This window comes from Clupea harengus, chromosome 7 (assembly GCF_900700415.2).
Source record: "Clupea harengus chromosome 7, Ch_v2.0.2, whole genome shotgun sequence".
NCBI classification, from domain to species: Eukaryota; Metazoa; Chordata; class Actinopteri; order Clupeiformes; family Clupeidae; genus Clupea; species Clupea harengus.
In genome coordinates this window covers 5,159,560-5,176,800 of record NC_045158.1, presented here as the reverse complement: position 1 = coordinate 5,176,800, position 17,241 = coordinate 5,159,560, and the positions used below count along the sequence as shown (strand labels likewise).

The window sequence follows — 17,241 nt, the reverse complement described above, 5'->3', positions numbered from 1 at the left end:
CATATTTGACAGTGAATTTTATTCATAAAAATGTTATGTATTGTACTACAGGCATACATAAAAACATTGATTTGGCAGTTTGTGTTAATTATGTGCTGATTTAGAGAAAGAAAAAAAAGTTAAAACTAAGCCAACTATATGTGAACATGTGAGAGAGGATATGTAAAGTCACGATGACCTCAACCAGGTGGCCTGACTGCTGAATACAGACATTTCCTTGCAGGAACAAGGAGATACATCTCACTCAATCTTCAACCTTTAATCTAGCTGTAAAACATCAGTACAGCTCCAACTGCTGAGGATTTGCTGACATGCTTTTCTAAGTAACCACCAAGCCATTAACCTTTCAGCAAGGTTACATGAACTGGGTTACCTCTTGAAATGTTTTGACCTCTTATATATCTGTGCCATTTTTGAGGGAATATTCCTTTTTCTGACTTGTTAACACTGACACCAATAAACTATATTGTTGGTATCCTACACACCCTAGTTTTGAGGACCCATTTCATTGCAGGGACCTTTTTTCTGGTCACTGAGTAGTGGAAATAATGTCCATTTGTGCATAGCAAACACAGGCCATGTAATGGAAAAAGATGTCTATATGTCTTAACCGGGCACCGTCCTTATTTCTGTGTTGCTACAAAACTGCTTTCCCGGGTAGCTGGAATCTGAGGACACATAGAACAAATTGACATTAAATATGACCAAAGTTGACCCCCGCAACATTATGTCACAGCATGACTACTCCATCAAGGGTACACGCCTATATTCTTAAATGAGTGACTTGAAGAATACACACAAGAGAGGGTGAATTACCAATCATACAGAAGGACCTCCTGCCACATACCGTTTCCAGGTAGGAGCCAGCCAGCTCTGCAGGTCTGCTGGGCTGGTGAGGAGGGCTGTGCTTGTGGGGTCGGTTCTCGGCGTGCAGCTGTCGGATGCGACTCTGCAGGTGACGGAGCAGCTTGTAGGAAGCCAGATCCTGAGAACGGAGAGTAGCTGGGGGATCTGCGGACTTGGAGGATGGAGGTGTGGCTGAGGGCATGTTTTCCAAGTCGGCACACTAGAGGAAGAAGGAATTGAAAAGTCTGATAGTGAGACTTCACAAAGATGCAAAAGGCTGCAGGAAGATTGGTGACCAACAAAATCAGTTGAAACACAGTTGTAGCAGTAATCAGGAGGTACAGATCGAGTCAAAGTACACTAATCAGAGCCACAGTGGTCGACCTCCTAAAATGACATCATTGACAATGGGCTACTTGCACAATCTAACTCTGAAAAACAGACAGGAAAGTGCTTCAGACTCAGGGGTTAGCAGTGGAAATGGGAGAAGTTTCTTTGACAGCTCAGACTGTGCAAAGGACATTGCCTAACATCAACCTCTATGGACGGCATCCAAGAAAAGAAACAATTGCTTGCTCTTTGGCACAAAACTGCATAAAAGGAACATTCCAGCATGATAATGAATCAAAGCACACTGCCAAAATCATGCAAAGAGCAACACAACCCCTCCAGGAAAGAGCAGCTGAAAAAAATTCTCTCTGAAGAATGGCAGAACATCTCTCCAGAAATGTGTGCAACACTGGTACCCTCCATGCTGAGGAGGCTTGACTCTGTCATGAAAAATAAAGCTGGACATACGAAGTATTGGGGAAAAAAAGATTTGAATCTCAGTAATGAATTTTGCATTGAGTTCCTACTTTAGGGAAGTAATGCAATTACTGTAAGGTGATACGATTTTGAATAATTTGACATTTAAGTGATATTGCACATCTGTTGTATACTGTAAGTTGAGCTTAGTAACAGTGTGTCTTATTGGTCATGGCAGGCCCATGTTTTGAAATGACAAGACCAGGAACAGAGAATAATGAACCGCACTGTGCCAACCATCATTAGTCCATAGACCATAGATCCTTTTCCAACACAGATGATGGCCAACAAATCACTAATGACGAGTGAATGTATGACCCAGTGGTGGTCCTCTCTACTGTCCCATTCAGCAGCTATGCAGCTGTTTAAATGCCTCTGACCATGACTACAGATAACATGTATGACTTCATTGTGTTGTCAGTCTCAGATCCAGATGGCTGCTGAATGACTGAGAGCGTACCATGGTAAGCTGCCTCATCTCCTCTTCTAGACGCTGAAGCTTCTTCTCCCGGTCTGAACACACTCTTGGAGTTCTTCTGCACCACAGCATGACAACAGGGGCAGAGACAAAAGAGAGAAAGGTAAGGCTGACTGTGACCCTTAGGAGGCCGAGGCCTGTTTGACTTTTTTAAGAAGTCTCAAATGCCTTGATGTTTTTGTATATTTTCGCTAACTAAAAACATTCATGCACAAGTGGCATATAGTATGTAGAAGATTAAAGGTTTCTGGGGGTGTTCTTTTTAGGATTCTAGGACAAAAACTCGCAGAGCTTTAAAGGCATATTGACAGCAAGAACAAAAAACTATTTTCCCAACTGTGGGAAATGGCCTCCTAAGTGACCTAGTGACCTAGATTAGAACAGTATAGGTTTATTAGGTTAGTATAGGTTACTATATGTGTATTATATGTTTAGCAGATTGTATTGCATATTTATTTTGTATATTTAATAGATTTATTATATGTTTATTATATGTCTAATTTATGTTCAGAGTACTTATATGTTATGTTATGTTATTTTATGTTATGCTATGGTAGGTTGTTGTGCAGTGTCTTATCTTAAGAATTTCAGTGCCCAGTCTGACTCAGTGTTGTTCTGTGCATCTGACAAATAAAATACTTGAACTTGAACTTGAACTTGAACTTGAACAGGCCATGCAAATTCTGTAGACGTGTAGTTTTACATATTAGTAGAAGACACAAGCCACTCTAGGATACTTGAAGAGGTTAGGAAGGCAAACAATCTAACACTAGAGAACACAGAGAAAAAGGTTGGTAGTAGAGACTCCTCTTTCATGTCTATAGTTACTATCTTTAGCTGTAACTACTACAAAGAGGTTGTCATTTAGTGAGTTAGACTACTATAGTAAGCTAAATACAGACTAGTGTAAATATCTAAATACCTAAATACCACAGCAGTTACCTTCTCCTGAGTATGTCTGCTTTGCATCTGTAGGTAGCAATAATATTGTCAATATGAAACAGTTTCACTACGTATTCAGATGAAGGTGTATAGGCCTCAACATAGAGCTACTGAACATGCACAAAACTTAAGAAGGATATGCCTTTCAGCAAATGTCATAGTAGTCATAGAGTGCCTTAAAAGGCATTATGACAGTGTGTCAGTGTGAGTCATGAGTGCTGGCAGGGGATAGACGCAGTGTGTTCATTGCCTTCCCTCTCATTTTGGCAATGGATGTACATTTGTACACGGGATATCATACTGTTGTTGAGTGAAGCCCCCTCCCCCCATACTTGACATCCCAATTCAGCTGTTCCCTCGTGTCCTTTCATCATCATCTGTATTGTGGGGACATTGCTCAGTCGCTCTTTAGGCGTAACAGGATTTGGTGTGCTTTGGTCTCAGAGGGGCTATCATTAGTCAACCCCACTCACCTCTCGAGTTCGGACGTCAGCTCCTCCTCAAACTTACGGGCCAGCCGTGCGGCGGTCTTCTCCTTCCACTGGCCCATGCTCCTCTGCACGTGCCGCAGCTCCTCGTCCTTGTCCCTCAGCTGCCGCCTCAAGGAGTCCATCACGCTCCCCTCTGGAGCCCCCCTCAGCTGGGAGCGGTTCAGGATACTCAGCTCCTCAATGTGTTCCTTCAGCACAGACAGTGTCAAACACATATCACAGTGTGTGTGTGTGTGTGGAAGTAAGTGTGTATATGTGTGCGTATAAGTGTGCTGGTGTGTGAAACAGAAAGAGAACGGGAGAGTGTGTGTATGTGTGTGTGGCAAAGGTACTATATAAAATACTATATCATTAATAAATTAAATTTGATGGCAAATTGAATAACTGATATGTTAACTTTTCTGTCACTAAATCGAATGTTCATCTTTGTTGTGGGTGTAAGTGGAGCACCATGCCGCAAAACTACATTAAGGCAAAAAGTTTCTTTTGAAAAGATGAGTATCTAACTTGGATGAGTCTCTCCCTCAGCGACTGCAGGGCTCTCTCCTTCTCCAGAAGCATCTGCTCTCTCTGAAGATGAAGCTCGTGTTCCTGAAACCGATCCACAGACATGAGAGATCAATAATGCATTTCAGTGGTGTATCACAGTGTATGTGTGTTTGTGTGTATATATATGTGTGTGTGTGTGTGTGTGTGTGTGTGTGTGTGTGTGTGTGTGTGTGTGTGTGTGTGTGTGTGTGTGAAAGTTGTACCTTGTCCTGTCCTATTTTCTGGTTGGTGTGTTTCTGTAACTCCAACTCTTGCTGAAGCCCGGTAATTAATTTCTGGAACTGCTGTCTAAGGGTCGGTACCATCTCCACTGCCTGGCCTAAGGTATAACTGTTTACAAAGACAGTGCCAAACCATGTCAAGGCACCCAGAATAATCACGCACATTATAAGGAAAGCCTAAATCCACTAAATATCCGTTGGGGTCCAGCATCCTCTTTCCCTTAAGAGACATCTTGTGTTTGGCAGTGACTTAACCATATGGATTACACACAGGACTAGTCATTGTGCATGAACTGAGATTGACAGTATAGAAATACTATTTAATTTCCATTTAAGAGGGACGATGAAGTTCCCCTCTCTGGCATGCTTGTTCATTGTGTCCTCATAAACCCATGCCATGGTATAATGGCAGTGATTAAACCAGCCAAGTGTAGCTGTGTGTGTGTGCAGTAGACAGGTAAAGGCGTACCTGAGCAGTGTGTTTCCAATGAGCTCTGTGTGTTCTCCATTTCCCAGCATGACCTGCAGGTTTTGGCACTCCACCTGCAGGTCCCGAGCCCAGCGCCGCTGCTGCTGTTCAAGCCTCTCCAGCACCATCTGGTGGTCATGCTCCTGCTCTGCACGTGTCACCTGCGAGGAATGCAGCTGCGCCTCTGACTGCTGGAGAACGTGTCTTAACCTCAAACCCTCTCTCTGCGCCTCCTGTCAACACAGCAACACAAACGACTGAGTCCAACTCTTCACACGGACTAGTGCATGGAGTGACTCTCCTCAGTCACTGCCTACTTACAGTACAGTACATTTAAAATGGGGTTTCTTGGCACAGCAAACACACATTTCCATCAAAAAAGTATTAGAAATAGCAAAACAAAAGTTATAGTCAACCAGACCAGCAGAAAGCTAAAAGTGTGATAAAAGAATGTGTGTGTGTATTTGTGTATGCCTACAGGGTGAGCAGGGTTGCCAGCTCACAAGGATGTCTTGGCATGAAATGGACAACACCTCTGGAGTTCACCCCAATCATTTGCATCATTACTATGACATCCATTGCATCATGAGTGTGTGTGTGTGTGTATGTGTGAGTGTGAGTGTGAGTGTGTGTGTGTGTGTGTGTGTGTGTGTGTGTGAGTGTGTGTGTGTGTATATGTGTGTGTGTGTGTGTGTGTGTGTGTGTGTGTGTGAGAGTGTGTGTGTGTGTGTGTGTATGTGTGAGTGTGAGTGTGAGTGTGTGTGTGTGTGTGTGTGTGTGTGTGTGTGTGAGTGTGTGTGTGTGTATATGTGTGTGTGTGTGTGTGTGTGTGTGTGTGTGTGTGAGAGTGTGTGTGTGTGTGTGTGTGTGTGTGTGTATGTCTTTCTGACCTCCTCTGTTTGTCTGCGCAGCCTCTGTAGCTCCGCTTGATGCTCCTCTCTCAGAGCTTGTGTCACGGCCGCCTGCGCAGACGACTGCTCCCTCTGCTGCAGACACAGCTTGTCCTCCAGTGTCTGCACCTTCTGCAAAGGGTTCAGAGCAGATGAAAAGAAACAGAGATGGAGAGCACATCAAGTGACAAAAACAAAAACGAATACAAGGAATTTTAAGAGAAAGGAGGGAGAGTAGAATGGACGGATTGATGGAAAGACGGATAGATAGATCAGACAGACAGACGGACATGGAGAACAATAAATGAGGAATCGGAGGACTAGGAGTTGCTGGCTTTAGATATACTCACGGTCTGCAGCTCCAGTACTTTGCTGTGAAGGCCCAGCGCATTCCGCCTCTCCCTCTCCGCCTCTGCGCGCACACTCTCCACAGCCTCCTGCTCCTCCCTCTTCATCCTCCTCCACTGGTCCTGCAGCGTCACCTCCCTCTGCTCCTCCCACCTCCTCTGCTCCTGCTTCAGGGCCTGCTGCACCTGACCTCAGAGAAAAACATGGCATGATCTGCCTCAGACAAAAGTACTCCACCACTGCCGGGGAATAGCCTACTTCAACAGCATATTTCATCTGGGCGAGTTAGAATAGGTTTAAACTCCACTGACATTAAAACAGCAAAGTTTAGATATATGAATAGTGCTCAGAGACTGCTTTCTGGGGGAGGGGGTGGTATAAATAGCAAATATTAATACAAAATATAAATAACAACTGCACATATCTGTGGGGGTTCTTCTATAGCCAATGAATATAGTAAATGAATATTAAGTACCTTTAGTAGACCTAGAATATCAAATACCTTTTCCTCAGTCTCTCCTCTCAGCTGCTTCTCACGCCTCCCCATGGCCTCCTCCTGTTTCTCCTGAGTCTCTGTGAGCCTCCTCACCTCCTCCTCCTTCAGCTGAGGTTGCGACCACAGAAATAAGAAAAGGGTGGTATTAGTATTTGATATCTAGAAGACAGACAGACATCCCTTAGACCTCTAGTTGCAGGCCTGGTACTGACAACGGCATCTACAGATCTAAAAAAACATCCTCAGCATTTCCCCCCCTTTTCTCCCTACCAATGTAACAAAAAAGGGTCCATTTGTAGAGGACGTGTGCAAGCTGTTGGAATAATTAGCTATTAGCGAACATGGACAGCGTTTAATACTCACACTTCCTCCACAGAGGTAACGGTGAAACTGATTTGATGCTTAAGTATAGAGGCAGGTGCAGATGCACTGACCTGGATGCAGCTCTCAAGCGACTCCACGCGTTGTGTGTGAGACTGGGCCTGTTCTCTCAGAGCTGCTGATTTCACCTCCTGCCCCTGAAGACGGACCTGCATAAAGCGCTCATCTATAACTACTCAACATTTTATGGGGTGAGAAATTCATTTTGATTGATTATCAGGACCCAGTTCATCACACTTCTATAGAAAGTAAATGATAAATCAACTCCCCTTTAGGTTCTCTATCACCAGCTTCTAACAGCACGCAGAAGGAGGAGGCTCACACACCTGTTGAAGCTCTTTCTCATGGGCCAAAGATAACTGCAACCCCTGTGCCTCCAATGCCACTTCCTGTAGAGAGGATATTAAGGTTATCATGTATGATTTGCATGTTCCAGTACAGACACTTAAATTCACGCAAACATTTGTGTGCTCATAAAAGTATGAATGATTCTGCATCCAAAAACCTTTTCACGCTCTCCGTGCTCCTGAATTTGGGTGCATTGTTTGTGACACTCTTCCTTCTGAGAGCCGAGCTCCAACTGAAGGGCGCTCTTCTGCTCCTGCACACCCAGCAGCAGCACCTCTTTCTGGGCCACAATCCGCTCCAGGGCCCCCACCCTCCCCTCCTGGTCCTTCAGCTGTCTCTGCAAGTGCTGCGGAGCAAAAAGACATTTGCCATAAAGGCAAAAGGGAAGGAAACTAATGAAACCTATTGGCTGAGTCTAAGCACTGCTAAACATATTGCTGAAATCACGTCACCCTGTTGGCACATTTTTATGAATGCCATAGAGCCTACAGGATGTAATCTAAGACAGAAAGAATGCATTGACATCCTGAAAGAAGCGTAGTCCTGGTCCAGTAGCCCTTTAGATGTAACTTTCCATGGAGAGCAACACATGGCTCTTGAACAGTCTCTGTTTTCCCCACATCAGTGGAGAGAGCTGGATGTTTCTCTCTGAGCAGCGACCTCAGGAGGAATCCCACCCAGCCATGGAGAGAGATGAAGAGGAGAGTGAGACTGACCTCCTCCTGCTCCCCCCTCTGTCTGTTGGTGTCGGTGAGCTGCGCCTCCAGCTCTGTGCACCTCCTCCTCAGAGTCCTCAGCTCCTCCTCTCTCTGGTCTAACTCCTGCTGAGCCTCGTCCAGCCTCTGTGGAGGACAAAGGAGAGAACAATAGACTCCAGCTACAGTAAATGGATAGTTATCGTTGCACCCATGACAGTACACCTCCTAAAAACAAGAGTAGGAAAAACTGATTCAGTCTTACATTCCACAGTCTTCAGTAATCTGTGAATAAATACAAATGCAAATAATAGCCATATGTTTTGGAAACGATAAAATATTGATAGCAAAAAGAAAGTGGAAGCTCCTTGAGTGAGTGGCATACTTCGGACATGGAGTCGAGAGTGTGTCTGAAGCGCCGCTGTTCTGTGAACAGGGCGGATTTGGCATTCTCCAGCAGTCGGTCCATCGCCTCCCTCTCCAGCACAGACACACTGCCACTCAGCTAAAAGACAAGAGAGAGAGAGTCAGGGAAGGCTGAGAGGGTTCCCGAACTATGGTGAAACGCAGATTGATCAGAGAAAGAATTATAAAATATGAGGGATAAGTTGGATTTGATCATATTAAAAAAATCAAAGATCTATTTCGAGGCTATATATAAGAGGTATAATTTAAAGAGACAATACACAGAATTGAGGTCTTTAATTAGGGGTCCTCTGAAATTACTTTGAAAATACCCATTGTTGTTCGGTCAAGTAGTGAAGTTAATGAACCAAACAAGTGTATGAGTGAACCATGAACTGAACATTTGTGCTCTCTGTGGCTTAACACATTTCCACCAACTCTGCAGAACCTAACCAAAACATGCCACGCTTGTCTGGTGAATAAACACTCGATCTGAAAGACTCGCTTGAGCTCTTACCCTCCTGGTCTCTCCTCCCTCTTGCAGGACAGTCCTGCTCCTCTGCAGGGTGTCCAGTTCCTCCTGCAGAGCTGTGACCTCCAGCTGACAGGAGTCCCTCTGGCTCTGCAGCCTTTGCAGCTCACGCCTACAGTAAAGCACACAGCAGTGGAAAACTACAGCACAACTTGTGAAGCAAGATACTAGCAATACTAACATAACATCTCCACTGACAGGGACCAATGCTAACAATGCTCTACTGTTAAAGGTGCAGTCTGCAATATAATCCACTACGCCAATACGCTCGTGGCCCTCTAGCTGTCCATTCTGTTTGTGCGCTCAAATGACTCTTATTTTTGTACACAGTCCTGACTCTTTAAAAGTGAAACAAACAACGTGGCTTGACTTAGCCATACAAAATTCCAGCCAATCAACACATTGCTTCAGATGCAGAGAAGGGAGGGATATAATTTGATTGGCTGTTGAGCTCAAATATCAACAACCTTTTTCCAGAATCATGGACTGTACCATCACACCGGTGTGTTTAGAATGTTGTATAATGAACGTTCAAAAGAATATCTGGGTCCATCAAATATACCCTGGAAGTTTATTATCTTAAATCGTTGATGAACGCATTCTTTTGTTAGAATGTTTAAAAACTCCCCTGTTGAAGGGTTAAATGATGTCTGGTGAAACTATCATGTGTAAGAAAGTGTGCGTGCAGCTCAGCAGAGATGCTCATGGCCTGCCCACCTGGAGGCGTCTGCCTGGGCCGTGTTGTCCCTCAGGCTGGCCTGAAACCACTGGCCATCCCTCTCATTCTGCTCAACCTCCAGCCTCAGGAGCTCCAGCTGCTGCGACACACACTACACACACACACACACACACACACACACACACACACACACACACACACACACACACACACACACACACACACACAGACACAGACACAGACACAGACATACAAACACAGACACACACACACACACACACACACACACACACACACAAACACAAACACTGTACACCATTCATAATATAGCCCATCAGACTTTAAAGATTACATTGATAATATAGTATTACCCCAAAGCAAGCAGTGATAAATTATCACTACATAGAATTTTGGATACTAATACTGAACTGCCAGTATGCCAGCAGACTTCTGTTTAACAGTAAAAAAAGATAGTCTAAGTAGAGAGAAGAGAAAAGGTGGTATGTGAGTTAGTGACATACCTGTCGTTGTTGCAGAAGCTCAGTCAGAGACTGCTCAGTTTCACACAGCTGAGCTCTTTTCATGACCAATGTATTCTCCTCCCGCTCGTTGGCCTGCAAACACACACAAGCACACACCTTAAACCTTTCATAGTGAGACTTCCTTTGTGAAGGTGCTTGCTTTTGTTACTGTGATAATTAAAGGTGAAATCCACGATTCTGGTGAAAGTTTGTTGATGTGTGAGATCAGCCAATAAAAGTAAACCCCTCCATTCCGTGCTCCTGAAGCAATGTTTTGATTGGCTAGAATAGTGTATGGCTCTGTCTGAGCCACTATGTTATTGGATTATAGTCACGGACTGCGCCATTAATTGTGCGTGCGCTTCATAGTAGACCTTTCTGAGAGCAGACAGTGTTTCCTCTAAGAGTCGTCTCCCGGTCACCTGCTCCTCCATCCACCCAGAGGAGAACTGCAGAAAAGCCCAGAGGTGAGTGAGGTGATGGATAGATGAGAAAAATGTGTATTGATTGTCAAATTGGGTCAAAAGATTTTGTTACTCAGTTTCTTACATTGTTTCCTCGAATTCGTTTAACCCGATTAGCTCTCGGTCTTCTGTGAGTGCTGCTCGGGTGTCTTGTTCCTTTATGGCCATTTCTGGAGTGCTGGAAAGATTCACTCTCTTCACTATTATCATCAGAACTGAGGTCCACGCATCAGCCAGTGAAAAAGGAAGAAGGAAGATATCAACCTTTTAAAATCACTGAGCATATTTTAAGGTTTGTTTTCACCAACAGTGTGTGTCATTTAAGCTCATTAAATTCTGCATCTGAACGAAGTCAACATAAAAAAAGCATGTGATACCTAAACATCTGTCCTCTGGAGTGAGATGAGTTTTCTATGCGTTGACGTCCACAGGAGCTGACAGTGGCCCTTGAGGCCAGTGTACCTAAATAACAAAATGTTGTTCTCAAAACACAGACAGCAGACAATCAACGGAAAATGAAAATGGATGCTAATGGCTCAGTAATATCACCGTACCGTACTGCTGGCTCCCCTCTTCCGCCTGTGTGTCACAACCGCTGTGGTCAGAGCACATGCTGTCCATTTGTTCAACAGCTTTAGTGGCTGACAAAGGACAAGAAGATCACATCAGTTGAGAAAACACACCACACCACTCGCTTCACCTGTGTCATCTAGAGTTTTGGAGTGGGGCCTATTTTTCGTGCGGTTCTCAGCAAAATCGACAGTGTAAAGATCTGTTGATTGTCAGGGCTGGATGTGTGCAAGGCAGCAAACCACACACAAATGGACTAGTCTAATATTTGTGGCAACAATCTGAACTGGCTAATCTTTAGAATTCAGCAAAACAGCAGGGACAATTAACAGGTAATAATCTGGATCTGGATGAAGTGGAGGAAAAACTAGTATTACTTTTACTTTCCTGAATCTGTGCAAAAAAGCACAGTAAACACAAAGAAAATAAAACATAGTATCACTTCTATTTACCTGAATCTATGTGAAAAGCACGGTAAACACAAAGAAAATAATGAGCTCTGTCTTTGCTGAAGTACCTTTCCTGTGGCTGAAGGACCTGTGGAGGTGTCTGTGGACTTGTTCTGTGCGCACCGAGTCCAGGTCGCTGTCTATGGTCACAGCATCAAAATATTTCACCGGTACTCCTTAGAAGGGGGGGGGGGGGGGTGGGGGGTGGGGGATGACAAAAGCAAATGTTATCATAATCTTTCAGGTTCACCTTAGGTCACATCCAAACAAAAGGCCTCAGAGCAAAGTGACTGATGAATCCATTATAATGAGTAGAGTCTAATGGACAAGAAGGAGTAGTTTGATGTAAATTGGGCAACGAAGCGAGAGCATGTGAGGTAAGACATTTCCTGGAGAGAAAGAGGACCTGGAGGAGAAGAACCTTGCACTGAGGTCAGTAACTTTGGGTTATGACTCATGTTATAACTCATCAACAACCATTGCTACTGCCACTTAAATTACTTGAATTTCATTTGAACCACTACCACGAAAAAAGTTACAGCACCACTGTGAAATGGCTAGAGATATCAGTGGATTGTAATATGGAGGTTTATGTGTTAGCAAAAAAAAAGTGCTGCAATAACAAGCCCCTAAGGCCCTTATTTCCACTTCATTCATTCAAGGCTGTATACAGACAGAACATGAAGTATTTCATAAAAGCAGTAATAAAATCAACAGGCATTTATAGCACACACTGCAATAATTTGGGTGAAAGTGTCTGTCGGACAAGTAAATATGCATGTGAAGAAGAGGTCTTTTATTAGGGGTCCTCGCAAATCATTTTGTGTGTATCATTTAACTTTGAAAATACCTATTGTTCTTTGGTGAGGTAGCGCAGTTAATGATTCTAAATGAAAACTGTTGGCAGTACCTGCCAGGTATCTGACGTTAGTTCCCAGAGGAAGGCTCGTGTTTTCAGCGGCAGGTTCTGTGGCACCAGTGTTGCTGGGAGGCCCAGACAAAGCAGCTGGAAGTGACAGAAGATTCAAAACAACATATTGAAGTCTGCAGCTAATTTACTCACAGCCCTTCTGTGCATTACACCCCTGTCCCTCCTTCAACTCAGCTCCTGAAGACAACAGCGTCGTGATAGATGACATGGATTAATTTGATGGGAGAGTTTAGTTCAGCTCACTAACTGAATGCAAATTAAAAACATCTAGGAGAAGAGGTATGACGCATTTAGCTTCTGACTAATGAATTTAATTTAGAACATATTAATGTTGAAGTTATGTAAAGCGGTTATGTTCAACCCAATTCCCAGTTAGGGGGTAACGCACATTTGGATCTCCTTTAATCTTCTACATTCACTTAATCAGGTATTTGCTTTTAATGAAAGGCTAATTAAAACCAAGACAGCTACTTATCTGACTCACAAATGAAATGCCTTTGGTGAACTCATAAAAAATTCATGGGGTACCTCCTGCAATGAACTGCTGCCAACCTCGGTGTATTCACTGTAACTACAGTTAAACTCAATATCCTTCCCCCATCCACCTACAGCTCCTGATGTAGCTCTTAGCACTTGTAATAGACCCGGTTTAATACATACGCTGCTATCACATTACGACCACATGTTTACCGGTATCATGTGGCGTGGATCGGGAAGACTCAGTCCTGCTCTTCTCGTCCAGGTCCACAGTCTCGTCCTTGAAGCGCTCCGTGAAGTCTTCTGTGCAGACGCTGTCTGGGGCTGGAGGTGTGGAGATCAGTGGCCCTCTGTCGGCCCTCCCCAGCAGTCTCTCCAGCCTCCAGTGGCACTGCTCCGTCCTGGAGTCCAGCGTCACACTGCTCCCCTCTCTCTCTGAGCGTCGTGCTGAGTCTTTCCAACCACCAGAGGCCTTGGCTGTGGGGTGATGGTGGCGAGAAAGTAGTTAGAGCTGTGAGAGAGGATGGGAAGAGACTTTTTCCCTAAACATTTGTAGAGACACAACAGCAGATGAGAGTTTCTTACAAGGTGACCTGATGGGAGGTGTGCCCTCAGGCCCATGGGAGGGTGCGTCCTGGTACTCTTTATCGTTCGTAGGGCTGGTGCTCCCCAGGCCAGTGTCCTTACTCAGAGACGGACTTCCGCATAGATATGCTTTGGCAGAATGAAAAAATATGAATTGGTTTCTTACTAGACTTGACAGAATGAGACCTTTTCAGATGGGAGGTTAAATAATAATAATAATAATAATAATAATAATAATAAACTTTATTTGTATAGCACCTTTCATACAAAACAATGTAGCTCAAAGTGCTTAACAGCAAATAAATTACGTGGACAATGAAATGACAGGCACAGTGATCCCATAAAAATAGATATAAAATAAAATGGAAAATATAGATACGGAAACATTACAAATATGCATGCTTTGTTCTGAAAGATAGAAGGGGTGCTGGGAATGGCAGAATTGTAAGTGATTTTTCATTAATACCACAAAGATTCTCAACTACTTCCTGGAAATATACTTACCTAATCCCTTCACATCTTCTGTCTTAAAGTTTCCATCATGGCTGAGATTCTGACTCTGTGCATATAAACGAAAATCCCTTGTGACGTTCACATTAGGTGTGAGAAATGACAAAACCAATACCTCGCTGGCTGTAGAATAGCTCTAGAACAGGAATTATTTGAAGGCTGACAGGCACAAGACCATTCAAGTCCACAAGACACATCAGTTTTAACATTTCGGGGGAGACTAACGTCAAATGGTGTGAACTAAATCACAGCTGTACAAGGAATACAAAGGATTATATCTGACTTGAAGGCGACTCAGTTCAGCATCAATGGCGTCCAGCAACAGGTCACAGTGGTCCCGTGGTAGTGCTGAAGATGCCAAGCGCCCATTATAAGCTTCATCTGTGAGGGCATAACAGAGGTTGGATGCACTGATGCGTGTACAAGGCTGAGCATACCTGGAGGAACTCCATGCATGAGAAAACAAGGTTAGTTCGGCACCTGTGCAAAGCAATTCATCAGTATCTTCACCATCCTCTCCTGCTTGCCCATTGTAGTTGCTTTCTTCCATATCTGCCAAATCAGAATGGCATCACAAACACACAGGCGCACACATACACACACACACACACACACACACAAACAATCAAACTGAACAGACACGTCAGAATATCTTTGATCTCGCACAGAATAGTTTGCACAACAACTGGAAGATGAACCATGCCCACTGCCTGACAGAGTATTGCAAGATCTCTCTGCTCGAGTGTTTATAATGAGCGTTGTCCTGGAAACTGAGTCTCGTTTGCCATAGTCTACGGTTAACAGATTTGTTTCCGACTGCACAGTGAATACGCTTGAAATACATGCATAAGAAGGCATTACATACATACTATAATACACATTAAGGCTTATTCTTCAGTCATTATTGGCCATAGTCTCCTCAGATGTAGGCTATGTGTGTGCCATTTATATACTTTTTTTCTCGTCTTAGGAACGTCTAACAGGAACCAGAAACTGCTACATTGCGATGTTAGATAGCCTACTCAAGATCCTTCTTGAGACTCAGTTGGAATTTAATTAACTTCAAGATTTATTTGGAATGTTTGCATTTGTCTTTCAGGATTCCACACAGTTTAATTGTGAAATTCTGTATAATTTCATACAATCCAAGCAGTGCAAATTACAAACAAAACCATACAAAACCACAGGGAAACAGACATATTACCCCCCATATTACCGTACAAGCACATTCGAAGGCTCCCGCGTCTTCATGTGTAGGAATGTTTTTTTTTTTACGAACGAGAATATGGTTTCCTAGCAACGGCGAAACACACAGGGATCCCAATCCCAGCCAGAGTTTCCTCACACCCTTGTCTGCACTCTACGCAAGGATTCGCGGGATTCAGAGCGGCAAATTGAATGAATTATCAGGCAACTGTGTGGGATTTAACATGAAACATGCCAACATTCTTTTCAGAATTTACAATTTTGAGCAACATACGCAACTGTCCACTGTGAACAATGCACATCAATGGGTTAGAACGTACTTCAATGATGAAAAAAGTACTTTCCAGTACAAACCACACATACAATCATACTTCAGCCTAGTGTGGGAAAATATGCTACTAGCACATAACAATACTGGTGACACATAATCAATCAGCACAAGTACAAGATCATTCAGCTAATGATTTCTCTCTTTCTCGCTTGTGTAAAAATCTACATATTGCTGACTGTGAACTGAATCATTGCTGAACTCCAGTGTGTGTGTACATATACATGCTTGTGACATCTCTATATGAGTGTGTGGTTCATGCATATGTATACATTAGCAGTATGAAATATTTAGGGTGCTGTTTCTGTGCTGTGCCCTAGCTGGAGGCCCCATCGCTGATAACCTGCAGCAGGCACTGATGCCTGTGGTGGACCACGCCACCTGCACCAAGAACGACTGGTGGGGACCTGCTCTTAAGAACACCATGGTCTGTGCTGGAGGAGATGGTGTCGTTGGTGGTTGCAACGTGAGTACTAGAGGCATGGATATATATATGTATATATATATATATATAATGAAACCAAAGCTGTGTGGTTGGTTAAGATAAAGGATTTATACATTACAGACCAGAGGACAGAACAAGTCGGTTCAAAGCAGTTTGTATGAGTGCTTTGACCATGAGCAACTCGACAGAGATGTATCAGCAAATCTGTGGTCAAGAGCTAATCTATAGTTATAATTAGAAACACCTTTTCGTTCACCCCTTCACCGTAATAATGGAACCTCATGGCTCCTTAAAGAGCCTGTGAAGACTTTTCTGAGCTTTTGACAAATGTGTATGTGTGTTGGTTTGTACACCAGGTGGAGCCCTCTGTAAACGTCTTCTCTGTTTGCATACGGTAACTCTGGCGCCCCCCTACACAGACACACACTCACACATGTGAGCACTTGAAATGTCCCCTTCAGAAGTGCAAACCCTGGTGTCACTGAAGAATTGTTGTCAACATGTCATGTGGTCTAAAAACAATAGTTGACATGCTGTTGTAAACATGCGCACACAAGGGTAATAGCCCATTTAAATAAGTATGGTCTTTTCTGTCATGCTATGATGAACAACTAAGGTGGAACATGTTTTAAATTACAATAAACTCAATTTCATAACAGAGAATTATCGCTGTGTGTTTTCTTTCACTGGATGGAATTTCTTTTGTGTGTGAGATAGAGGTCAGAAAACAGTCACATTCAAGAAGATTTCAAAAACATTTTATTTGAAAAATTATTACAAAATAATGCAGTGATAATCATCCCTTCCTCCCCCTGTGAAAATATATTTGTATTATGTTTTTATTATATTATACTTGTAGCATGTATGATTTTGGAACAACATACTACTATTTAAATATATTATTTAAGCCATATTTAGGTAGTGTTTTAAGTATAACTTTAGAGTACTATTTTGGAACACTAACTAGTATGATACTTAGACAATGTATAATTAAAATGTTGAATACTGTTGATACTGTACTGTTGAATACTGACCCATTTAGTATACAGTACATCCCTGCTTCTTGAATTGACCTACATTGCAATTATGGTGCATTTCATTTTATATATTAATTTGTAAGTATATTCCCAACTAATTGCAAGTAAAATGTATACACATTTTTTTTTTTTGTCCAACCT

At 43.1% G+C, this 17,241-nt stretch overlaps 1 protein-coding gene across 3 annotated transcripts; it reads right to left on the bottom strand.

Moving 5' to 3' along the window:
* Positions 1–2: 2 nt before the first annotated feature.
* On the bottom strand, positions 3–15,831 carry si:ch211-102c2.8 (trichohyalin). 3 transcript variants are annotated; one of them, XM_042708207.1, is made up of 30 exons: positions 14,565–15,830; positions 14,368–14,465; positions 14,079–14,133; positions 13,575–13,703; positions 13,203–13,466; positions 12,492–12,587; positions 11,650–11,757; positions 11,117–11,203; positions 10,940–11,024; positions 10,648–10,777; positions 10,473–10,547; positions 10,099–10,191; positions 9,616–9,728; positions 8,884–9,010; positions 8,347–8,466; positions 7,983–8,108; positions 7,424–7,612; positions 7,245–7,307; positions 6,972–7,067; positions 6,544–6,645; positions 6,044–6,226; positions 5,694–5,825; positions 4,804–5,036; positions 4,317–4,443; positions 4,072–4,155; positions 3,547–3,752; positions 3,074–3,100; positions 2,114–2,189; positions 848–1,066; positions 3–668 (listed from the first exon to the last, which is right to left on the bottom strand). In XM_042708207.1, exons 1-30 carry the CDS (start codon positions 14,632–14,634, stop codon positions 624–626), a joined length of 3,558 nt encoding a protein of 1,185 aa, XP_042564141.1. In that variant the 5' UTR covers positions 14,635–15,830; the 3' UTR covers positions 3–623. The 3 variants fall into 3 exon arrangements, with proteins under 3 accessions (XP_042564141.1, XP_042564139.1, XP_042564140.1); XM_042708205.1 differs by having other exon boundaries at positions 14,368–15,831; XM_042708206.1 differs by lacking the exon at positions 3,074–3,100 and having other exon boundaries at positions 14,368–15,830.
* Between the last annotated feature and the right edge of the window lie 1,410 nt (positions 15,832–17,241).

What these genes read in the sequence shown, in the direction of transcription:
- si:ch211-102c2.8 (XM_042708205.1), bottom strand. Translation starts at nt 14,634, where the DNA reads ATGGAAGAAAGCAACTACAATGGGCAAGCAGGAGAGGATGGTGAAGAT. An exon ending in GTCCTTCAGCCACAGGAAAG is followed by an intron (nt 11,204 to 11,649) that starts GTACTTCAGCAA and finishes GTCCTTTGTCAG; the next exon opens with CCACTAAAGCTGTTGAACAA. An exon ending in AAGTACTGGAGCTGCAGACC is followed by an intron (nt 5,826 to 6,043) that starts GTGAGTATATCT and finishes AACCCTTTGCAG; the next exon opens with AAGGTGCAGACACTGGAGGA.